Source organism: Hylobates moloch, unplaced genomic scaffold, assembly GCF_009828535.3.
Source record: "Hylobates moloch isolate HMO894 unplaced genomic scaffold, HMol_V3 SCAFFOLD_3, whole genome shotgun sequence".
NCBI classification, from domain to species: Eukaryota; Metazoa; Chordata; class Mammalia; order Primates; family Hylobatidae; genus Hylobates; species Hylobates moloch.
In genome coordinates, this window is record NW_026652278.1 from 155365718 (window position 1) to 155392288 (window position 26571).

A 26571-nucleotide genomic window follows, 5' to 3' on the forward strand; every position below is an offset into this window, starting at 1 on the left:
CTTCAAAATGCTGTTGCTATAGAAATTTAGCCAAATATGTTAAGTATGACACCATAAAAATGGGTTTTAAAATACAGCCTTGACAAAAATATAATCCATTTTACAAAATTATGACAAATGAAACAAAATAAAACACCACCAACAATAAAATTTTTTAACATACATTGACAAATAATATTCAAGATTCCAAGAGCTCTAATTTTGAAATTCTAAAATTTCAGGGAACTCCCCTAGCTAGTTTGTGATGCATTCATTTTAAAAATCAAGGACTCGATTAGGAAGCCTTCATGCTACTATGTGTACTCTGGAAAAACCATTGAGGAACAGTTCGATTTGGTTACAAGATTCTTTATTTTGTAAACTATACATAAACAGTAAAAAAGAAAATGCATTATACTTTAAATATTACATAAAGTCAACATTAAAGTTTGTATTGAGTATGTATAAATTAAATGGAAATAATTCATCAATTTTGCTTTCAATGAATTGTATACTGGGAAACCAGTTTACCCACTGTTGAAATTAAAGATACCAATATGTAACATTCAACAGGTTTTTCCATTTTTATTATGGGCACAAAACCATTGGTATGATATAGTTAAAAGTGATGGTGTGCCAAAATGTCTACACAATTAATTAACATGCTAACTTAAATACAGCAGTTAAAGTAATTTTTGCTACAGTTAAATCTAAAATGCTACTCTACACAATAATCATAAACAAGTCCACAGGGCAATTATGTAACAATAGAAAAAAAGAAAGAAATGTATCCCATTTTCTTCATTCCAGCAGCAATACCTTTACTGATATTAATCTGTTAATTAGGTGTGCTTATATATTGCGTAATATACTATATTGGTATGCATGCTAAACTCTTTCTATCTCTATTTTTGCAAGGCACCATACAATACGTTCTCTAAGTTTCGGCACTACTAACAAAAATAACAGAATTCTAAGATTAAATGCAAATTTTTACCTAAAATGGGAAATAAAATGAAAATTAAGAATTTAAAATTTGACCTTGGGGCAAATGACAAACTTTGTAAAAATATGGTTTAAATGAATCTTTCTCTTTGTCTTCCTAATTTAAATTCTGCTCCCTAAGTTGCTGGTGAGAAAGGTAAAGAAATCTAGAAAGGCAAACAAATCATGTTATTAAAGAATCTTTTAAAAAATCTGCATGAGACTGCCATCCAAATTAAAATACACATTGGAGAGAACAACTAAATTTTTAACTTTCAGAATCCATGGTTTTCCATACTTGCCATTTTGTAAAATGTCCTATTAGATCCAGAATAATTTCATAGTTAAAAACACCACTATTAATGTAAACACAGTGGAGGACTCTACAATTGTCACTTTGTTTTTCTTGCCATTTGGTATCTCTCTGTTATCCTGACTCATCTAGGTCTAGCAAGATGCTACTTTGGAAATGCAATTAAAGCATGCATATTTTTCTTAAATCCTTAGGACCCAGGTGATTGAAAATTTATTTATTTTAAATTTCACTTAGAATTATCTTTCAAAAAATTAACACGTACGATCCCAAGCGCTAGCTGTCATTTTTCTTATGGAAGATTTACGAAGTTTGTTCTCATGAAAAATTTATTATGGTAGCACTTCAAAACTTTATTTTGTCTAACTAGACTGCATATGTATTTTCTTTTTGTGTAAGGAATATAAAAACTCAAAGCAAATGATTCTTATTTAAACATAAAGTTCTATAACTTTAGCTGCAATTTTTCAAATAATTATACAAAATAGATGTGAGGTTTAGAATCATTTTGTTATTGGGGAAGAAGATAATTTTAAATAGGCTATCATTTTTGTAAATATTAGAAATGTAGAATTTATTGATTTCAACTGTCATCAATCAAATGTATCCATCATGGTCATCACCACCATCATCATCATCCCCTTCATCTTCATCATCATCTTCAATTTCATCTTCATCATTCATAATATCGTCTTCATCATCCTCATCATCAGTCCACTCATGGAAATCTCCACTAGCAAAATCTCCAGAGATCTCAAAATCTATAGCTTAAAACAAGTGAAAGTAAATATAACCTTTATTTGACTGAATAGTGTTAATTTCTGAAAGACAAAATCCTTATGAAAATTAAGAATATTTTGTAAAAAGTAATTTGTTTTCTATCTTATTTATCAAAGATGAGGAAAGATCCATTTTCTGGAAAATTATCACATGTTAAAATCTATCATTTGTTAAAATGTATGTGCTAAAAGCAGAATCATTATTGAGGTATGTTATGCAAGATTTCCAGTCCAGTAATATTGATCTCAGCCCAGTTGTTACAGAAATTCATGTCAGACTGTGCATTTTGCAAAGAATTCAAAATTTCTTCTACAAGTGTGGCAGAAAAATTGCCCTACCAAAGATGTTCATTTCCTAATCTCCAGAATCTATAAATACGTTACCTTAACATGAAAAAGTGACTTTGCAAATATGGTTAAGTAAAGGAATTTGAATTGGAGAGATTATCCTGAATTATCCAGGTGGATGCAAATTGTCACTTAGGTTCTTAAAATTAAAAAAAAAAATGTTTTCCAGATAGAGTGGGAAGGAGCTATGACTACAGAAGAATGATCAGAGATGCAATGTTATCGGCTTAAGGTTAGAGGAAAGAGTCCATGAACCAAGGGATGAGAGCTACCTCTAAGAGGTGAAAAGGGCAAGGAAACAGATTTTCCTCTAAAGCCTCCAGAGAGGAGCATCATCCTGCTGACATCTGGATGTTGAGCTTAGTGAGACCTGTGTTGATCTTCTGAGGCACAGAACTGTAGGATAAATGTGTGTTGTTTAAGTCACTGAGTGGGAATTTGTTACTACAGCAACAGAAAACTAATATATTACAAAATATTTTAAAAGTAACTATTAATACTTATGGAGGCAATAATGCACATACATCTTAGCACTCACTGTGTATTGACTTTTCAACTCCTCAAATGCTAGCGTGGATTTATTTTCTATCTAATATTTTATTCTTATAATTCTTTGGTATCTAATTATAACAAATCCTGTTGATGTAATTCAAGGTTTATAAATTGGTTGATCTCCCAAGAGAACACACTAAAATTTCCATCTTAACTGAAGAAAATATTGTTTAGTTCTCCAACTTCACCTACTGTATTAATTATAAAATGTTAAGAAAGCTCAGATGTCCACATTCCAAAAGCAATGTTCTTGTTCACTTAAGGGACTCATTTCCATATAACTTTTATTTACAACATAAAAAATTATGTATCCATCATTGTCATCAATGACAACTGAATTAATTTATAACGCAACTACTTTACAGCACATATTACAAAGATGTGTTCCCTATATGTAAAATTCATGTAAAGCAGCTATTGAATCCTCTTTCTTCCTACTTAAATCTAACTGCATTGCCCAGGTCATCAAACCAAAACTAAGCTGTTAAAAATGTTACGAACAAATGGATTCAGAGCAGGAATTTAAAGATTAAATGAGATTACTTTTGTTGTTTGTCATTTTTTTCTTAATAGTCTTAGTTTATTAGTCTAAAATTTGCTTGAAGAATACATCTAAATATTTTCTAAAATGCAAAACTAAAAAGTACTTTATTCTCATTTTTGATCATTTATATTAATTGAAACACAAATAATTCCTGGGGTGTGTGTGTGTGCGCGCGTGAGCGTGTGTGTGTGCGCGCGTGTGTGTGTACAATGAAGTGGCTTTTGTCATGAAAACTGTCTATAATACCAACAAAATTGACACTTGCATTCTAGAAAAATGTTTTATGAAGTACAAATGGTACCACAATGGAAACTTTAAAATGCATGTATGTGATGTTCAACTAATCATTACATTCTATTTTAAATATATACATAAAAATGCATGTTCCTAAAAAAGAATTAGAATATTAGCTATAATTCCCTTTAAGTAATCAAAATACATTTTCCTCACTCAAGCACAAGGAAGCATGCTCATATAGCTGTAATTTACGGACTTTTACTTTTAAAAGCTTTGTTATTTCTTTGGCTGGTGAACCCACATATTCCCTAAGTCACCATCTCCAGAGGTATACAGACAAAAGGGTGTCATTTGAAGACATGATAAATAGAGTTTATTGACTTGCAGTAGGATGAATGAGAAAGGTCTGCTTCAGCTGAGAGGAAAAGAAGTACCTCAACAACTTTCTGAATTTGAAGTAGGAAAGGAACCCTGCTTTTAATTAATCTCTCTAGAAAATCTAAATTATGCAATGACCAGTTATTATCTATCCAAGTTTTTAACATGCTAGGAGTAAGATTTTTTGTCACTCCCTCCACCCTATATATTCTATAGTCTTTGCATAGAGTAAGTCCTCATTAAATGCTTGAACAAATGAATGAAGCTCTAAAGCACTTAATTCTGTGCTTAGAAAATTATGAAATAAGTGACACTTCTCCTTACCACAATCTGCAACACCATTTTTTCTGGATCCCATGACTTCATTTCCATATCTGTCAACACACCAGCACTGTCCAACACTGCCATGACATTGTGTTGGCTTGTAGTAACCATCCTCGTCACACAGGGGGATATACTGTCCTGTTGAAACAACACGCAGGCATACAAACACACACATGTAGTTTATGAATGAGCTGTGCTCCTTTCTGAGAAGCACCCATTATGCATTAATGCATTAAAGACATACACATATGGAGTGTCCACTATATTCCAGGATAGATACCAGTGATGCCTTAGAAGAAATCAGGGAAGTCTTTTCTGTCATGGAGCTGGCCGTTGCCACAGTGAACTTTTTATAGTTCATGGATTCATCTCCTTTGTAAAGCAAATTACTATCTTACTAGCTCTCACTGTGCAAAGGGTAGTGTTTCAGAGGCACAATACAGAATTAAAATCTGATTAGTGCCATGTTTATATTAAATCACCCAGACCACGTAGCATGGCAGAAGACCTGTCACCATCTGCCTTCATCGCTGCCAACTTTCTACTTTCATTTCCCCAAATGTTCATTCCTATATTCCAAGTTCTTTCCAAATCAAGCTGTTTTTCCCAAATTCAATGCTGTTTTGTCTCTTTGCACATTATGTCAACTAGAATCTCTCTCCTCTCTCTTCCACTTTAAGATTTGACGTAAATGTGATCCACAATTTAAAGTCTTCTTTTCAAATGAAAGATTCCTTTTTTTTTGTTGTTACTGAGTTTTGTTTTTTTTTTTTTATTATACTTTAGGTTTTAGGGTACATGTGCACAATGTGCAGGTTTGTTACATATGTATCCATGTGCCATGTTGATTTCCTGCACCCATTAGCTTGTCATTTAGCATTAGGTATATCTCCTAATGCTGTCCCCGCCCCCCCCACCCCCCACCCCACAACAGTACCCGGAATGTGATGTTCCCCTTCCTGTGTCCATGAGTTCTCATTGTTCAATTCCCACCTATGAGTGAGAACATGTGGTGTTTGGTTTTTTGTCCTTGCGATAGTTTACTGAGAATGATGTTTTCTGATTGCTTCTTCCATTCTCTGTGTGTGTGTGTTGTGTGTGTGTGTGTGTGTGGTGTGTGTGTGTGTGTGTTGTGTGTGTGTGTGTGTGTGTGTTGACTGTCCTTGCATACTTTCACCACTACATTGTGATATCGCCTATGGTTAGAAATATTTAGGTTCTCTTCATTTTCATTGTGGTGTGAACAACATCTCAAACCCATGGTCGAGTGGGAACGCAGTCTATTGGGAATAGTAGAACAGATAGATAAATATTTTTATTCATTTATTTATTTATTTTTTAAGACGGAGTCTTACTCCATCGCCCAGGCTGGAGTGCACTGCAACCTCTGCCTCCCAGGTTCGAGTGATTCTCCTACCTCAGCCTCCTGAGTGGCTGAGATTACAGGCGTGCACCACCACACTAAGGTAAGTTTTGTGTTTTTAGTAGAGATGGGGTTTCACCATGTTGTCAAGACTGATCTCAAACTCCTTGACTTCAAGTCATCCATCCACCTCAACCTCCCAAAATGCTGGGATTACAGGTGTAAGCCATCATCCCCGACCAGAGATTTATTTTTATATCTATAAAATCTAACATACTCTATGGCACAATGCTCATGATAAACCCTTAATTAGTAATTTAAAAATGAAGTCGTGTTTTTAAATAGGTACTCCAACACTAGAATATAAGTTATAGGAGATAAGAATGTTTTCTTTTATTTTCTGCCTTTTTTTTTCTGTGACCAGAAGCATAATAGTTATTTGGTGAAATTAAAAATAAATAAATAAATAAATGGATAAAGGACAAAACTTAGTCTTGTAACCATATGACATCATAATTTCACTATCTCAAAAAGTTTGAAAATTGTTATATGTAGATTAACTTAGTTTAAAAAACTATAATTTATTCAAAATAGCTGAACTGTTGATCTTTCAATTAGATATACAGAATATCATTAACTTCAGAACACTTTCTATGGATTAAAGGCCAGAAAAAATAAGGAAAAAATTCAATTGTTACATCTACAGCTCTTACAACTACCATTTGAATTTGACATAAACATGTTATGATGTATAGTTAGTGTGACCATAATTGATAATTTATGCCAGTAAAGTTGGTTGATGTCTGCAGTTTTAGCATAATTCTTAAGAGTATTCTCTTTTCCTTTCAAAGACTGAACCTCCAAATCAGGACATGTGGCACCATACTCCTATATAACAAGTGATCCATTTCAGATGTGTACTAATACCCCACCCAAATTAGAAGAAATGCTTAAAGCCTTTATTGTTCTCTACAATCATTTTCATTTATATTATGAAAGAATAATGAAGGTAACTCTTCCCAAATGGGAACTAAGTTTTTTCTTATACCTTCAAATAATCAAGACCTGTATTCTAATAGATTTTTGCTACTAATAGAACTTAAGTAGAAAATATTTTTAAGTTGAATTTCAATGGCTTTCTTTATGGTACACGGCTAAACTTTGATTTGCCAAGACAAACCTATATAAGAACATATTATTATTATTTTTCTTTCCAAGATGGAGTCTCGCTCTGTTACCCAGGCTGGTGTACAGTGGTGCCATCTTGGCTTACTGCAACATCTTCCTCCCCGGTTCAAGCAATGCACCAGAGAAGCTGTGATTACAGGCACACACCACCATGCCAGGCTAATTTTTGTATTTTCAGTAGAGGTGGGGTTTTGCCATATAGGCCAGGGTGGTCTCAAACTCCTGACCTCAGGTGATCTGCCTACCTTTGCCTCCTAACGTGTTGGGATTACAGGCGTGAGCCACTGTGCCCAGCCAGAATGTATTATTTTCATTTGTGAGCTGTGATATCTCCTGCATCTTGTAACAGGGTTAAAGGAAACATGACACATTGTAGCATTTATCATCAGTAGTTTTCACACCGAAAAATGTTTTATTACAAAACATTAAACTTTTAATTTTGTACAATGGGCACTGAAACAAGGATTTGCAAGTAATGTGAAAAATCCTCTTATTTAAACATAATATACTGTAATTACAAAGATAGTAAGTCAAAATATAAACCAGATTAATCAGATCCAGAGACATTAGGGTTATGTGCCACTAAATACACGAGTGTGTTAATATACGTGAAAAGAAATATTGCATGTGTGCTGTCACGCTTTGGATTCTAAAACAGAAAAAGAAGAACAGTGGCAAAACTGGTGACAACCAAATAAAGTCTGAAGCTTGCTTAATAGGATTACAGCAACGCTAATTTCTTAGATATTTACAAACGTTCCATCGTTATTGGGCACATGCAAGACGTTATATTTAGTGAAAGCTGGGTGAAGAATGTTTGGAAACTATCTACCTTTGTCACTGTTTTTTTAAATTTAAAACTATTCCAAAAATAGTTTATTTAAAAATTGTAAGGTTATAAGAATAAGCCATTCATATGTAACAGTTTAATAATCTGTTTATATCCAAACATTCAAATATTTCAAGGCTTTGAATAAAATCTGAAATATCTATCTGTCTACTTATACATTTACTTATTAAAAGTAGGGTAGTAAAAAACACTAATGAAAAATACTAACAAGTCCGTTCAAATTTCCCTGAGGTACTCAGAGCACCTTTTCACCCAATTTATAAAACTACTTGCTTTAAATAGCATATATATATATATATATATATATATAATTTGCCATCAATTCTTAAATCTTAACCATAGAATTTGAACTGAATTTTCTGCTACTGTTTTAACTTTAGCATTGCTTAAATCTCTTTTTTTACTTAATAACTTTCAACATGAACATTATATTAGGGTAATAAAACAGACATAATATATTTCAATAGGTAAGGTAATAAAAGTAAGTTTAATGGCTTTCAAAAAGTTCATAAATTTTGTTGCTGAAATTTAGTGCAGTCTGTCTTTGTTGGATTAATATTGATTTTATGTTGCTGTTTCCCTGGGGTTATTTATGTAAGCAATAAAGCCTTCAGAAGAATGATCTATTACTCACCTAGGAGCTTCTTTACCCCTTGCTGCTTCTGAATATTGCTGAGCTCCGTCTGGCAAGGTGGGTCTGCAATGACATTAAAAATGTTACTTCAAGGATTGTAGTTAAACAAAGAAAGTGTAATTTCTACGTTATCAAACTTCACTTAGTCTTCTTGTGCCTTCAGAAGACACGTATTACATATTAATTGGTTTACTTATAAAGATACTTTCACATAGGTACATGCATGTGTCTGTCTGTCTATCTATCTATCTATCTATCTATCTATCTATCTATCTATCTATCATCTATCTAATCTATCTATCTGTCTATCTAATATCTATCTATATATAGAGAGAGAACACTCATACTACTTTCCTAATTATCAATATATCACCTTGGTTTTCCTCAGAACACCTGGATTGGATTTTTTAAAAGTATAAAAGAGACTTATATGATGAAAAATACTTCTTATCATTTACTTTTAAAAGGTCAATCAAGTCAGAAATGTAAATTCAACTAATCGACTGCTGCTGAAGCAATTAACTGATTATGTTTTCCCCTCATTTAAAAGTTTCTATGATATAGACAAGTAATTTTGTGTTACCAAAGTAATCTAGGAAAAAATTAATGCTTATTTCCAGTTATGTTAAAGACCTTATTATAAATTTTAATATTGTATAATGTTAAGAGATATTGGTCTTTTTAGTTTCAGCCATATATGCAATTTAAGAACAGGATATAATATAAAATTATTTCTGGTAAGCCATTATTTTAAAAATAAGCTGAAAACATTTAAACCAGTTTGGAAATAGTCTTTGCCTATTTTCAAACTCAACCACTTGAAGGAGGACGTTCGTAGAGAAATGTAAAATTCTAAATAATCACAATATAGTTTGCCTTACATTATTACTCTTATATTTACTGTTGGCCCTCATACCTGTGAGTGCTGCATTTATAGATTCAACCAAACGCAAATCGAAAATTTTCAAAAAATAAAAATCTAGAGATGATTTAAAGTATATAAAAGGATGTGTGTAGGTTGTATGTCAATATTTTGCCATTTTATAGAAGGCATTTGAATGACTTGATTTTGGTGTCACAAATGGTCCTGAGATCGATCAGAGAAGAACTGAAGGAGATAAAGACACAAAATCCCTTCAAAAAATCAATGAATCCAGGAGCTGGTTTTTTGAAAGTATCAACAAAATTGATAGACTGATAGCAAGTCTAATAAAGAAGAAAACAGAGAAGAATCAAATAGATGGAATAAAAAATGATAAAGGGGATATCACCACCGATCCCACAGAAATATAAACTACCATCAGAGAATACTATAAACACCTCTACACAAATAAACTAGAAAATCTAGAAGAGATGCATAAATTCCTGGACACATACACCCTCCCAACACTAAACCAGGAAGAAGTTGAATCCCTCAATAGACCAATAACAGGCTCTGAAATTGAGGCAATAATTAAGAGCCTACCAAACAAAAAAAGTCCAGGACCAGATGGATTAACAGCCGAATTCTACCAGATGTACAAAGAGGAGCTGGTACCATTCCTTCTGAAATTATTCCAATCAATAGAAAAAGAGGGAATCCTCCCTAACTCATTTTATGAGGTCAGCATCATCCTGATACAAAAGCCTGGCAGAGACACAGCAAAAAAACAGAATTTTAGACAATATCGCTGATGAACATTGATGCAAAGATCCTCAATGAAATACTGGCAAACCGAATCCAGTAGCACATCGAAAAGCTTATCCACCACGATCAAGTTGGCTTCATCCCTGGGATCAAGTCGGGATCAACCTATGCAAATCAATAAACGTAATCCATCACAAAAACAGAAGCAAAGACAAAAACCACATGATTATCTCAATAGATGCAGCAAAGGCCTTTGACAAAATTCAACAGCGCTTCATGCTAAAAACTCTCAATAAACTAGCTATTGATGGGACATATCTCAAAATAAGAGGAACTATTTATGACAAACCAACAGCCAATATCATACTGAATGGCCAAAAACTGGAAGCATTCCCTTTGAAAACTGGAACAAGACAGGGATGCCTTCTCTCACTACTCCTATTCAATATATTGTTGCAAGTTCTGGCCAGGGCAATCAGGCAGGAGAAAGAAATAAAGGGTATTCAATTAGGAAAAGAGGAAGTCGAATTGTCCCTGTTTGCAGATGACATGATTGTATATCTAGAAAACCCCATCGTCTCAGCCCCAAATCCCCTTAAGCTGACAAGCAACTTCAGCAAAGTCTCAGGATACAAAATCAATGTGCAAAAATCACAAGCATTCTTATACACCAATAACAGACAAACAGAGAACCAAATCATGAGTGAACTCCCATTCATAATTGCTTCAAAGAGAATAAAATACCTAGGAATCCAACTTATAAGGGATGTGAAGGACCTCTTCAAGGAGAACTACAAACCACTGCTCAATGAAATAAAAGAGGATACAAACAAATGGAAGAACATTCCATGCTCATGGATAGGAAGAATCAATATCGTGAAAATGGCCATACTGCCTAACGTAATTTATAGATTCAATGCCATCCCCATCAAGCTACCAATGACTTTCTTCACAGAATTGCAAAAAACTACTTTAAAGTTCATATGGAATCAAAAAAGAGCCCGCACTGCCAGGACAATCCTAAGCCAAAAGAACAAAGCTGGAGGCATCGCGCTACCTGACTTCAAACTATACTACAAGGCTACAGTAACCAAAACAGCATGGTACTGGTACCAAAACAGAGATATAGACCAATGGAACAGAACAGAGTGCTCAGAAATAATACCACACATCTACAACCATCTGATCTTTGACAAACCTGACAAAAACAAGCAATGGGGAAAGGATTCCCTGTTTAATAAATGGTGCTGGGAAAACTGGCTAGCCATATGTAGAAAGCTGAAACTGGATCCCTTCCTTACATCATATACAAAAATTAACTCAAGATGGATTAAAGACTTAAATGTTAGACCTAAAACCATAAAAACCCTAGAAGAAAACCTAGGTGATATCATTCAGGACATAGGCATGGGCAAGGACTTCATGTCTAAAACACCAAAATCAATGGCAACAAAAGCCAAAGTAGACAAATGGGATCTCATTAAACTTAATAGCTTCTTCACTTCAGAGTGAACAGGCAACCTACAGAATGGGAGAAAATTTTTGCAATCTACCCATCTGACAAAGGGCTAATATCCATACTCTACAAAGAACTTAAATTTGTAAGAAAAAAAATCAAACAACCCCATCAAAAAGTGGGCGAAGGATATGAACAGACACTTTTCAAAAGAAGACATCTATGCCACCAACAGACACATGAAAAAATGCTCATCATCACTGGCCATCAGGGAAATGCAAATCAAAACCACAATGAGATACCATCTCACACCAGTTACAATGGTCATCATTAAAAAGTCAGGAAACAACAGGTGCTGGAGAGGATGTGGAGAAACAGGAACACTTTTACACTGTTGGTGGGACTGTAAAGTAGTTCAACCATTGTGGAAGACAGTGTGGTTATTCCTCAAGGATCTAGAACTAGAAATACCATTTGACCCAGCCATCCCATTACTGGGTATATACCCAAAGGATTATAAATCATGCTAATATAAAGACACATGTGCACGTACATTTACTGCAGCACTACTCACAATAGCAAAGACTTGGAACCAACCCAAATGTCCATCAACGATAGAACGGTTTAAGAAAATGTGGCACATATACATCATGGAATACTATGCAGCCATAAAAAAGGATGAGTTCATGTCCTTTGTAAGGACATGGATGAAGCTGGAAGCTATCATTCTGAGCAAACTATCACAAGGACAGAAAACCAAACACCACATGTTCTCACTCATAGGTGGGAAATGAACAATGAGAACACTTGGACACAGGGTTGGGAACTTCACACAGCAGGGCCTGTGGTGCAGTGGGGGGAGCGGGGAGGGATAGCATTAGGAGAAATACTTAATGTAAATGCCGAGTTTATGGGTGCAGCACACCAACATGGCACATGTATACATATGTAACAAACCTGCACATTGTGCACATGTACCCTAGAACTTAAAGTATAATAAAAAAATAAAAATAAAAAAAAAAATGTAAAGAAAAAGAAACATGTTTGAAATCTTGTATAATTACCATATTGTTCTATTTCATTTTGAAATTGATCCAACTGATCCCTTTGTTATTCCTAATAATCTTCTGAGTCTCTTATACTAATGAATTAGGAATCATATTGCATAGTTTTTTCTATAGACATTTAAAATTTTATAGCTCACCAAATACGACATCTGAGAACTAAGAGGAAAGAGTCCAGCTGAAGTTTCAATATTACATTGAAAACAGTTCTTCTAGTTGCAATTGGCTAGTTATTGTAAAGCAGAAATAGTATTTCTAATGTTTACCTGAACATCTTTGTGCATTTGAGTCTATATCTGAAAATCCACATACATTTGATTGGAATTTTGATTAGTAACCTAAGAGAATAAGCCTGACTACCAGTGTTACAAGCTCTGTGTAAGGGAACATTTTAGAATTTCACGAAAATCATGACTGATTGGATTGTTCAAGTACCTATAATATTTGATTTTAAACTATTTTCTCATTATTTATAAGCCAGCTCTGTAAGTCTGGCCTTTAGGTATTCTTAGAGCAGTTAACTGAGACTTCATCTATCATTTAAACTCACATGCAAAGAACTGATCTAGATAAAAGAATAGTAACCTAACTAATTGCATTAAAGTTTGTACAGAATCAGACTATTAGGTCTATATAGGGTATGGACTAATAGGTCAGCTTAGGGTAGAGACATGGATTAATCTCATAAGATGTATTCCCCCAGTGTGTTTACTATCAATAGGTGTTTTAAGTTTATGCTAAATTCTTATTTTATGTGCTTAAAAACTGTATGAGAATCACAAATTAATAAAATCTAAAATTTAATTTAATCAAAATTTTTTGTTAATTGTTCTAAACCAATATGGGAAAAGAAGAATGAAAAAAAAATAGAGGTTAAATTTCTGGATGTTGTTTGTTTTGAATATAAAATTGTTCATTGTTCTGCATTCTGAATTTAAAAACCCAAACCCCTACATTGGAGTCATTATATTAGGAATTGGTAATTTTCAACACAACAGTAACAGTGCATTTTTATTTACCCATGAAATTTTGAACTAAAGAAAATGTAATTGGGATAAATAAATTTAAAATACTTATATGTTTCCAACAGTTACTACAATACAAAGTATGTTTTGTATACTTGAAAGCAGTCATTTCTAAGAAATATTTGTTTTTAGCTGTCAAATATATATGGATAATATAGAGTCAAAACTGAAAAGAAAGTGGGCATTATGGAAGTTTGTGAATGAATCTTTCAGTTGGCAGTATATGGCTGCACAGGCTGTGTACTGCACAACTCCAACAAGTACCATCTACCTGAATTGCACTATCAATGGTGCCCTGAAGTTTTACAACAAGGCAGCCCTCTAGCAGTTTTTTAAGTAAGCCACTGCCCTTAATCACTTTTCTTCTCAATACGTTATTGATCATGTAGCCTCTCATAGAATGATTATACTTTTAAACTTTATTAGATTCATTTCATTCATAGAAATTTCAAATATTCACAATTCCAAATCCTCCATGTTTATTTAATAGGAAAACCGTATCTTTTAAAACGAATGAATTAATCCCCCATGCACTACACTTTCATATCTCTTCCTGTTTATTAAATATGTACATAACCTCCAATAATGTCATTAATTTTCATTTCATTCCTGAGAAAAAACACTGCAGAAACTAGTTATTGGAAAAGGACTTGTTGATGTTATTCGTACTGAATAAGACTATCCAATAAGTTGCACTGATGATTCTATGACATTTTATATATAATTACCTTGCTATTTCTGAAAGTAGAATTACAAATATTTGAAGAGAGAAATCAAGGAGTTTTCATTTCAAATACCAGTTGATTCATGTACTCATTTCATAATGTGAAGTTATTGAATATGAATCAACTTCAGTCCTTAGCCATAAAATGGGAATATTTATACTTTCACAGGGCTATTTCAGTAATAATTTTATGTACACGAAAGACTAGGTGGAGCTGAATAAATGTTAGTTTTCTTTATCTTACACAACAGCGTTTTCAATAGAATAGCAACTAATAAACGATTTACTTTTTAGAGTAAGTAAAAGTAGACATACTTTTATGAAAGCACATTCTTAACACGTAAGGTAGCTAAAATCCCAAATGAATATTCCTCCTACTTACTTTTTCAGGATTACTTAGAATAAAGAATTCTACAAATTACAACCATGTTCATTTTGTATTGCTTAATTGTCATGATTTTAGAAAGTTAGCCATAGAAACAAATTTGTTTCTTAATTATAATTGAAACTTTTTTTTACCTTAGAAAACTACAAATATTTCACTTGCTCGAAATTGTACATTCCTTTTGTCGTTGTTGTTGAGGTAGGGTCTCACTCTGGTACTCTGTTGCCCAGGCTGGAGTGTAGAGGTGCCATCTCAGCTCACTGCAACCTCCAACCTCCTCCTCCTGCCTCAGATCCCCAAGTAGCTAGGACTACAGGCGTGTACCACCAATCCTGGCTAATTTTTGTATTTTTTATAGAGACAGGATCTCACCATGTTGCCCACGCTGGTCTCGGACTCCTGAGCTTATGCTATCCACCCACCTTGGCCTCCCAAAGTGCCAGGATTACAGGCATGAGCAACTGTGCCCAGCTGAAATTTTTAACCTCATTTATTAAACTTTCAAAATTAACTTTAATTTTATAATGTGAAAATTATTTTTTAGAAAAACATCATTATGCAACTGTAGTCTTCATTGCAGTTTTAAGTAAGCCCAGATTAAATAACCTCTCATTCCGTCCTATTTTTGAGAGAGAGAACACTCTATGTATAGCCACTATATATAGATTAGCTATATGTATATATATATACACACAAACACACACACACACACACATATATATTTATAGCTACAGTAAACAAGAATTTCAGGAAAACATTCTAAGATGGAATATTTGAAAAAAATCACCATATAAATTAATGGTTATTTTTTAATAAAATTACTTATTGAACTAAAAGAATACATAAAAACAAAGTTGTCTCATATCACTAGCACGCCCTCTCAGTTACCCTGAGAACTTTTGTAACTTCTAGCAATTAAAGTAATGAAATGTTGGCTAAGAGTTTAGCCAAACCCTTCTAAGCATTAGAGAAATTGCATAATCTCTTTAACTAGCTTAGGTACCATTTATTAAACTATTTCTGCTATGCATTAAATGATCTGAGAGAGTAAATCTTCATATGGCTATACAAAAATTAACACTTGGGGAGAATGCTGCTCTTTAAGTGAAACATAGATCAAATAAAATTTTGCTATGGGGACCTTTAATCAATCCTGCAAATATTGCTACAGAACCTAAGAATATTCTAAGATAAAAGTATTTATCTATTTCTGTAGACGAAGCATTCAGAGTTATTCAGAATATTTTAAATGTTTGTGTATAGACACCAAAAATATGCTACCATAACACCAAAAAATAAAAATTAAAAATTAAAATAACATTTGTCATCATAAGAAAAGAGTACATGACTATGTGTATTTTTCTGGCAGTTTAGCTGGATTTACTACTTTTTATTATTTAAATTATTTAAATGTACACGTCATTAATACTAGGATGTAAGTTTTTAGGAGTATTTAACTTGAAAGCACATATGTAATGTAGCCAACAATGTGTGTTTGTGTGTGTAACAAATATTTTAATACAGTAAATGTATTTTTAAAACTTTGTTTAGAGCGGTTTATAAATAGTTAAGTTACTGTACTCAACTAAAGCTTCTGTTGACTCACCACTAATCAATTTATGCATATTCATTTCATCCCTAATTACTGAACTATTACTAAATATGGAAAAGTAACTGAGATAATAAAATACCCCATATAATGTGCTGGTTTTCCTTATCGAAGACTGATAATCATTGATAATGTCAAGTATCTTGTTCTTTCTCTTAGTTGTCAAGAATTTAAAAAAGCATTGACAATAGCAAGCTTTACCGCATTAATTCCCAGGGTATTTTCCTAAATTAACATCAACATTACACTTACCATTGTTTCTTTAGTTTCTCAAAACTTTATCAGAATGTGAGTTTCTTGTTTTTCCCCTATACATATTTAATATAAATTATCATTCAATTGATTCTATAAGCCTGATGCCAATTTTACATTATGTTTACATTTCCTAATACAGAAAGATGCATAAATAATTGGTGTCATTCCAACTTTTCACTTACCTCACCTCCTCCTTAGGATTAAGACACTTTTTCTGCCAGTGAATTTTATAAAAAGTAAGCTATTTGGAAAAGTTTGAAAGACTAAATCATTTTAAAATCACATGAGTAAAAATAACTTTATGGTGAATGCTCTGGTTCATTCAACTCATTTAATAAGATCACAACATAGAACATTAAAACTCCACAGTATAGTGATAAAAAATCCATTTATTTTACATCGTGGGCAAAGCAGATAGCAAATTAATTTTAATGATTACTTTTAATATCTATGTTCTTAATATCTCTATGTGCTTCTTGGTGGCTCATAATGGAAACTATAATGTAGTGCATTAATACAAAATATTAATTACTATTTTTCATCTTATTTAGCATGTGTTGTATCTCTGGCAGAGTTATTTGTTCAACATGCTTCTTATTTACTCTTTTATGAAACACTTGAACTACAAAAACATATACAAAATGAATGAGCATAGTGTACTGTTTTATTTTCTTAAAAAATAAGTAAAATTTGACATGCAGGTCAACTATTTGCATCTGTAAGGGTCTCATCTTTTACCTTGCTGTCTCTGGAAGCAGTAGCACCACTCATTGTTAGATATTAAACTGTCCTTGTATGTGTCACAAGAATTGAAGAATGCCTTGGTACACTGTTCATTCTTATCAAGGTAAATACTTCTGAGCTCTGACTGGTCCAATAGCAGGTCATAGTTTGTATCAAGTCTGTTAAACATCCAGCCAAGTGAGTCCTTGCAAATTGGCAAGATGCTGGTATCAAATCCTAAAGGCAAAAAAAGAAAATGATTAGTTAAATATGAAAGGCACCATTCACAGAAAGCAAAATAAGTCAACATAGCAGGTAGCTAGTGTAGGACATCTAATGAATAGTTAGAGAAGTAGAGCATTAAATTCATCATGAGTAAATTGTTTCAAATTAAAGTGGATATAGTAGTATCTACATTTCAGGATAGTTGTGAGAATTAATTAACCAGAAAGCATTTGGTACTAATTAGTCATTCATTCAATGGCAGTTACTATTATAATTATATATTATTTATATTACTTTACTGATCAAGCGTCTTTGAATAAACAGTATATCATGATAAATGTCTCATTAGATATATGAAAATACTATTTTAAAATATCCTATGAACAAAAAATAAAATTTATATTTATTCACAGAACTGAAAATATGATCTTAGAAGCATACTTTACACAAAATAAGTAATAACTTTAATAATTCCCTATATCTTGGTAGGATTATGGTGACTGTGCTATTTCACATAAACCTGTTGACCAGAGAAAGAATAATCATCACGTAATTTACACAGCCACTTGGTCTCCTGCTTCCCTCAAGGAAATTTTACAAATGCAAATGTGTTATTAGGGGAGGCCAGATGGTGCACTGGATAGAGCAGGTATAGAGAGATGATGGAACTGGGTTTGTATTCAAGCTACACACTATTCCACATGGGTTACCCCTGGTAAGCTGCAGACCTCACAAACCTGTTTCCTAAATAGCATCAGATGCAATGTCAGTGTTTTGAACTATTTTAAAAATTTGCTTTTAACAATTCTTATTTTTAGGGATTCAGTGAGCTCTCATATGTATGTTGCTTATCTAGTTGTTTAATTTTCTCTTTTCTACTCATTACAAGTGAAAGTAAACTAATAACTTGGTTACTTGCATGGAAAAGAGGGTATATTGGAGACATGGGGACTTATGAAAACAGTATCAAAAAGATGTAATCTTCAACAACAGGGTATGAAGAGTAGTTTAAACATTTCTGAGTGCAATTCTCTCAGATTTTGTAGCTGATTTTATGTTCTAGTAATATAAAATCTATTTTGATAGTTTTTTTCTTGTTATACTTTGAGTTATAAAAATAATAGAAATAAAAATATAGATACTTAGGATTAAAAATTAAATAGGAGATTTGGGGGCTTGAAAAATTTACAATTTCACAAACTTTTGGGAATTTATTAATTTTCAGAAGACATTTAATGCCTATATCTGTGAATCACCATATTAGAAAATGGGAATACAAAGGTAAAAGACGTATTTCCGGCATTTTCATAAAAGTATAAAGAATTTCAGTGTTTTTGTTGTTGTTGTTTACATTCTCTTGTAAAATTGTTTATAGAATCAAAATAGAGTTATCTTACTCAAACAAACAGTAAACATGAATTCCTTATTTCCTATTTTCTGTGCAAGCGCTCACCTTGGTTCTGGAGATGTAAGGTTAAAATGTAGATTAGGTCCCTATTACCTTGAAGCAAATTTTTAAAACAGTATATTTTGAGATATTGGTGTAAACTATTCTAATTACCAGAAGTTGCCAAATGCCCAGGGATTACATGAATAAAGTAACCTTGGTGTGAGATTTCTGGTGTGCCCTTGATCCAAAGTATACAAGGGTCTGCATAGAGAAACGGCCATATCATTCCAAAATGAATATCTGTTATGTACCTTATGGCTGGCAGGAAGAGAACACTGCGGAAAGAGAGTTGGGTACAGCCAAACAGATGAAAGACAAAAACTTCTCTGGGATTTAACCAGTTCTGAAAGCTCAGACTCAGTTTGCAGGATGCAGAAGTAGATGAGATATGTGCTACAGGGTTTTGTAGGTTGAAGGAACTACCCAGAGAAACTGAGCAGAATACCAGGAGCTAGGAATTTGCCAATTAGGGTTTTCTGTCTGGAGACTATATGCAACATTCTAACTAGAATGTCTAGAAATGAAACATACAATCAATGAAATGAAATACATGCTGGGTGGTATTAAAAGCACATTGGACACTTCAGAAGAAAAAAAAAATCCTTGAAACTGAAGACATATGAAAGACATTATCCAAAATAAAGCACATAGGAGAAAGAATATGAAAAAGAAAAACCAACCATGAGCCTTATTGAACTGTGGGACTATGTCACTTGCCTTAACATATCAGCAATTGGAGTCTCAGAAGACTACTCGAAGTGTGGGGGTTCAGTGACTTACAACTTTTTGAATTTGACAACAATTACAAATGCAGATACACAAAGTACAATTAACATCAAGTAGCAGAAAGAAAGAAAGAAAGAAAACCAAACTAAAGCATGCCATAAACAAATTGGTGAAAGCCAGCATCAAAAAGAAAAAAAAAAAAACTTTAAAAGTAGCCAGACAAATACTGAAACAGGAGAAATTCCGCACAGAGAAACAGAGATGAGAATGGCAGCAAGCTTCTCCTCAGAGGCTTTGAAGCCCAGAAGACAACGGAAAATTTCTAAAGTGCTTAAACAAAGAAAAAGCCATATCTAGCAAAATTATCTTTCAAAAATTAAGCTAAAAGAAAGACCTTCTAAAAACAATGTAAAGCTGAAAGATTTCAAGAGTTACAACTCTTGAAATATAATAATGTAATAATGACAGAGAATGTAATAATACCACGACAGAGAATGTAATAATACCAGATGGAAATTTGGATCTACATACAGCAATGAAGAGGGCCACAAATGCTACATATGTAGGTAAACATAGAAAACTTTTTCCTTTCATTTTAATCACTTTAAAAGATAATGAGTTGTTTAGAGCAAAAACCATAACAAAGTACTGTGGAGGGTACAACATAGGTAGAATTAAAATGTATGAAACTAATAGCACAAAATGTGTGTGTGCTGGGGTAGGGACGGAAGTGTACTCTGGTAAGTTTCTTACAGCATATGTAAAGTGTTACAATATTATTTGAGGGTACATTGTGGTAAGTTAATGATTTATACTATACAAACCCTAGAGCAAACACCGAAAAGTAAAATATAGTTAATTAACTATGTTAGTTTGGTATTGCTGCTGTAACAGATGATCAAGAAATTTAATATCTTAAGTAATATCAATTCATTATTTCATAATTCTGTAAGCTGAAAGTCCAACAGAGATCTCAAAACACTAAAATCAAAGTATCTGCAGTTCCTTTCTTGGGGCTGTAGCAAAGAATCTGTTTCTTTTTTCAGTGGGGTTACTGGCAAGATTTAGTTATTTGAAGTTACAGTATTGGGGTCCTTGATGGCTACCAGTGGAGGACAATTTCCACCTAGCCACCATCCATATTTCTAGGCTTGTGGTCTCTTTCCTCATCTTCAAAGCCACTTCTTCCACTTCCTTTTCTGTCTCATTTCTTTTTCAATACAGGGGAGAAAAGATGTCCACTTTTTTTTTATACTTTAAGTTCTAGTGTACATGTGCAAAACGTGCAGGTTTGTTACATATGTATACATGTACCATGTTGGTGTGCTGCACCCACTAACTCGTCATTTACATTGGGTATATCTCCTAATTCTTTCCCTCCCCCCTCCCCCAACCCCACAACAGGCCCCAGTGTGTGATGTTCCCCTTCCTGTGTCCAAGTGTTCTCATTGTTCAATTCCCACCTATGAGTGAGAACATGCGGTGTTTGGTTTTTTGTTCTTGCGATAGTTTGCTGAGAATGATGGTTTCCACCTTCATCCATGTCCCTACAAAGGACATGAACTCATCCTTTTTTATGGCTGCATAGTATTCCATGGTGTATATGTGCCACATTTTCTTAGTTCAGTCTATATTGATGGACATTTGGATTGGTTCCAAGTCTTTGCTATTGTGAATAGTGCTGCAATAAACATACATGTGCATGTGCCTTTATAGCAGCATGATTTATAATCCTTTGGGTATATACCCAGTAATGGGATGGCTGGGTCAAATGGTATTTCTAGTTCTAGATCCTTGAGGAATCACCACACTGTCTTCCACAATGATTGAACTAGTTTACAGTCCCACCAACAGTGTAAAAGCATTCCTATTTCTCCACATACTCTCCAGCAGCTATTGTTTCCTGACTTTTTAATGATGGCCATTCTAACTGGTGTGAGATGGTACCTCTTTGTGGTTTTGATTTGCATTTCTCTGATGGCCAGTGATGATGAGCATATTTTCATGTGTCTGTTGGCTGCATAAATGTCTTCTTTTGAGAAATGTCTGTTCATATCCTTTACCTACTTTTCGATGGGGTTCTTTGTTTTATTCTTATAAATTTGTTTGAGTTCTTTGTAGCTTAACAAAAATATGAAGGAGTGCTCCCACTACCAGAGTAGCAAATGTTGCTTAAGAAGTGCCAACCTTCTATCAATGGGGGAGGGGTACAATCAAGAAGGGGGACCCTCTCTGAGCCTCAGTTGCAAAGGAAAAATCAAGAAAAAAATGGAGAAAAAGGCTGTGGCAAGCCAGTCTCACGCTAAGCACAAGTCAATGCTATAGTTACTTGAAGCCCGAGATGCACTGAGGATAACAAGAATAAAACCGAAGCCAAAACTTAGGTTAATTATCAGAATAGACTGGCTCAACTGCCGTACTAAAAGCCATGCAAAAGAAGACGCATCACTATTTCCAGGCACAAATGTTATTTACATCCATCTCTACTGTTCTACACAATATATCCAGTTTTAACCAAAAAGATAGAGACATGTATAAAAGGAAGAAAATAAACCAACAATAAACACTGCCAAGAGACAAAGCACTCGGTAGCACCAGATTAGAAATAACAGATGTGGACATAATCAGAGAAATAATTTAAAATTACAATGATTAATAGGTTAAAGGCTGTAGTATAAATGGCGAACACTTGTGTTAAAACTACAGATGGAAACTATAGGAAAGAAACAAATAGAATTGTTTGGGAGGAAGAGGCAGAGGATGATAAGTAGAAAGAGAATAAAATAAAACAGAGGAGAAGGAGGAGGAAGAAGAGAGAAGACAAAGGAATAAGAAGAAGAAGGTGAAAAGGAGTAGGAGGAAAACAGAACATAATAGAGCTATGGTTATTATCAAACGATCTAAGAGAGAAGTAATTAAAATACCAGAAGAAGAAGAAAGAGAGAAAAATGGGGTCGAGGAATACTTCAATGATTAATTTAGAATTCTCCGAAATTAATGAAATACATCAAACCACAGAGATAAGAATCTTAGAGAACACTAAACAGAATAAACACCAACCAATCAAATAAACAGATATACAGACAAAATCTAGATGCACCATAGTCAAACTGTTTAAAGAGTGATGAGGAGAAACATCTCTAAAATAGATACATATTTCACCAGAGTAGTAAAGAAAATAGTGGATTTGTCAGCTGAAACCCGCAAGTCAGAAACAGTGGCATGACAGGGGTAACTGCTGAAACAAAATAAAACAAAACACAAAGCTCTCAACCCAGTATACTTTACCCAGTGAAAATATATTTTAAAAAAGAAAGATGAATTTTTTTAAGTTTTATGGATATATAATATCTTTATACATTTATGGGTATATGTGATATTTGGGTACAAATATACAACAAATAATGACCAAATCAGGGTAATTGGAGTATCCGTCATCTCAAACATTTACCACTTTTTTGTTTTGTGAATATTCCAAGTCCTCTTCTCTAGTTATTTTGAAACTTACAATAAATTACAGTTTACTATAGTTCCTCCACTGTGCTATCAAACATGAGATCTTATTACTTTTTATTTGTGTTTTTGTACCCATACATCACATAATGATAAGGAGTTCAACAAGAAGATATAGTAGCCCCAAATGTATAATGTATCTTAAAAGAGTCTTCAGAATACCTGAGAAAAAAATCTAATAGAACTGAACAGAGAAATAGACAATTACATCTGAAAACGTCAACACTGTTCTAAAAGTACTCACTAAAGTAAGTAGATAGAAAAAGAGTAAGGATATAGAGCTGAAAATCATTGTCGACAAACTTGACATAATTTATATTGACAGAATAGTCCAAGAAATAATAACAGAATACATGTTCCTTTTAGGTGCAGATGGGACATATTCTGAGCCATAAAATAGACCGCGACAAATTTAAAGAACTAAAATCATTCAAAGTCTGATACTAAAACTAACCAGAATTACAGTAGAAATCAATAACAAAGAAATATGAAAAAATAGGTAGCATTTAAAAAGAAAATTCAAGCATAAGAATAAACATAAATTAGCTGTAAATATATTATTTTTAATTCAATAAGGGTACATAATTTATTGCCAGAATCTGAGCTCACATTAATAAATTGTAAATAGGTTTAAAGATTTAAGTGCAAAAAATATATACATTAGGAGAATATACAAATCAGTATTTTTGTGAGAAAGACTTTCTTAAAGAACATGTACTAAGAGATATTCAAAAGTCAAAATAGAAATGATGTAGTGAGAAAATATTTACAACACAATGAAGTGTTAAAAGGTTAAAATAAACAGTAGTAATAAGCAAGCTGGCACATACTGTGCGTAGTATGAGCTTATATTTGTTAAAAATAGGTCTGTTTATGTAAGTACATATCTTTGTATGAAAATGAAGTAGATTTGGTGGGACGTGGTGGCCCCCTCCTGTAATCCCAGAACTTTGGGAGGCCGAGATGAGTGCATCACTTGAGGTAAGGATTTCAAGACCAGCCTGGCCAACATGGCAAAATCCTGTCTCTACTAAAAATACAAAATTTAGCCAGGCATGGTGGCGCATGCCTGTAATCCCAGCTACTTGGGAGGGTGAGGCAGGAGAATTGCTTGAACCTGGGAGGTGGTGGTTGCAGTGAGCTGAGATCATGTCACTGCACTCCAGCATGGGCAACAGAACGAGACTCTGTCTAAAAAAAAAAAAAAAAGAAAGCAGTATTGGAAAATCATATAACTCAGGCTGCTAACATTTTCTACCTCATGAAAAAAGGGAATGAATGGAGTTGGTGAAAAGATATTCTGTTAATATACCTCCACGTGTTATTTTTAAAAAATAAGCATGCATTACTTGTGCAATCAAAATACGAAATATAAAAATAAAGAAAACGGAAAATATACAATGTTATATGGATTCTTCCTTGCTGTGATATGTTGAAAATCATTTAACACTCGTTAATGTCTCAAATGAATCATCATAAAATTAATGGCTTTTGTATTGGCTAGCATATGGTTCAAGGACTGCAGTGGTATATAGAGTCATTTGTTTTCTCATTAAACAACCCCAGATAATTTTTTTTTTCAGTTATTTTACTTGTTTTTATGTATATTTTTTTCTGTTGGTTTTAACTATCACTTCTTGATGCTTTCAAGACACCTATTTTGCAAACATTCAAGGATTTTATGTATTACTCAACTGGCATTGGAGTAAAGTTTAACAGGAATAATGTTTATAATTGACTATAATTGACTATATGTGGTAACATAAAATTTTCTGTTTTGTTTTATTTTTCTGCAGATTTCTTAACCTCTTAATTTTTTGGGGGGGGGGTGTTTGTTTCATTTTGAATAAGTTCTGATAGTTCAGATGACTGGCTAAAATTGCTTGAACACCCTACATGGCTTTATTTTGAAATTAAATATTTACATTATTGAAAACAGAATGTAATAAAGTTGACAACATTTCATTCACCCACTGAGAAATGTTAAAAAATAGCCAATGCTGATAGCAATTGCCATTGTTTGAAATAATACAGTTCCTAAAGAATAAAGGATAACCAAAAGTTTGGTTCCTAGCAGATCCAATGCAGTAATTTCTCAGGACACGATAATGTAACAAAATAATTTTACTGCAGTACATCAATCACTTAGTACTTTTATTTTATAGCAATACTTTTAAACTAAATGTGGTTACATTAATTTAGCTATATATGAATTGTATAATTTCAGCAAAATTAAAATATGCAAATCTTAAGACAATACCTTAGTAATACTTAAGCATATAATTAAATTTTATTATAAGGAGTTAAGAGTCTACAGAATAAAAGAGAATAAAATGCCAGATGTCTCAATAATTAGAACCAAAATAAGCAATGATCTGGATCTCTCATTTTATTACTTAAAATAAGACAATTTATCTAATCTTCTCAAATATTTTGTTTTCAAAAGATGAAGTCTCCTGCTATACCTAGAAGACTCCTAATTACATTAAAATGTGGCATTGTTTTAAACCATCTGATTCCAAATTCAGTCTTTCTCTTAATGTGAAGACAGCATGACATAAAGTGAGCAATATCTTGGTAAGAAATTAGAATGTATTCATTTACCCTGGAGGTTTAAGTAATTCTATCATTTTCTCTGACTGAGGAGAACATTTGGCGTGTAGGAAAGCAGAGAGAAGACATTATCTTAATCTGAGTCAGACTCTGCTAATCTGGGGATTTGCATATGATGCTAATGTCCTGATGCTCTCCAAATTGTTAAAGGGAAAATTAGTACAATGTCACTTTCAAGAACCATATATTCTCAATTGCAGCCATATTTTTAAAAGCCTGGGTATAGTATTTCTGCTATGCAATTTTTGGAGATTTAAATAATAAAACAAAATCAAATTATCTTGATAATAATAGGCACAACCTATTCTTATTGAATAAAGCATCACCAAGCATTTTCATGCTAATGATAATAGGACGAGAGGCTAAATAGCTGCATTTCCTTCAACTTCTTAGCGTAAAACACATTTTAAGATTTTTACCATCTTAGTTACTTTTCTATGATCATTCCTTTGTTTTTCAGTGATAGCTCTAAAGTAAATCCAAATAAAATATATTCAAGAAGCCTGACTTAATAAAATAAAAATTAGGTGTTGGTTGTTAAAAAAGAATGACAGACTGTATAAACTCCATTTTTTTAAAGCTATGACATTTTTGACCATTTTGTCCACTCAAATCATTTAGCTATGAAATATTTACACTGTCCAAGATTCAAGTAAAATACAATTCTTGAATAATGACTGTGGAATTCTTTATGCATATGCTG

General features: G+C 33.1%; 1 protein-coding gene across 6 annotated transcripts in view; it reads right to left on the minus strand.

Annotated features, from left to right (window-relative positions):
- Positions 1 to 332: 332 nt before the first annotated feature.
- Positions 333 to 26571, minus strand: part of SPOCK3 (SPARC (osteonectin), cwcv and kazal like domains proteoglycan 3) — a 501843-nt gene continuing 475604 nt past the window's right edge. For 5 of the 6 annotated variants that reach the window (XM_058436862.1, XM_032148876.2, XM_032148872.1 and 2 more), the window contains 4 exons: positions 17357 to 17578; positions 8474 to 8536; positions 4439 to 4576; positions 333 to 2043 (listed from right to left, as the gene is read on the minus strand). In XM_058436862.1, coding sequence (XP_058292845.1) covers positions 1874 to 2043; positions 4439 to 4576; positions 8474 to 8536; positions 17357 to 17578 — 593 coding nt within the window. In that variant the 3' untranslated portion in view covers positions 333 to 1873. The remainder of the gene's footprint in view (positions 2044 to 4438; positions 4577 to 8473; positions 8537 to 17356; positions 17579 to 26571) is intronic. The other variant, XM_058436863.1, reaches the window with a different exon arrangement.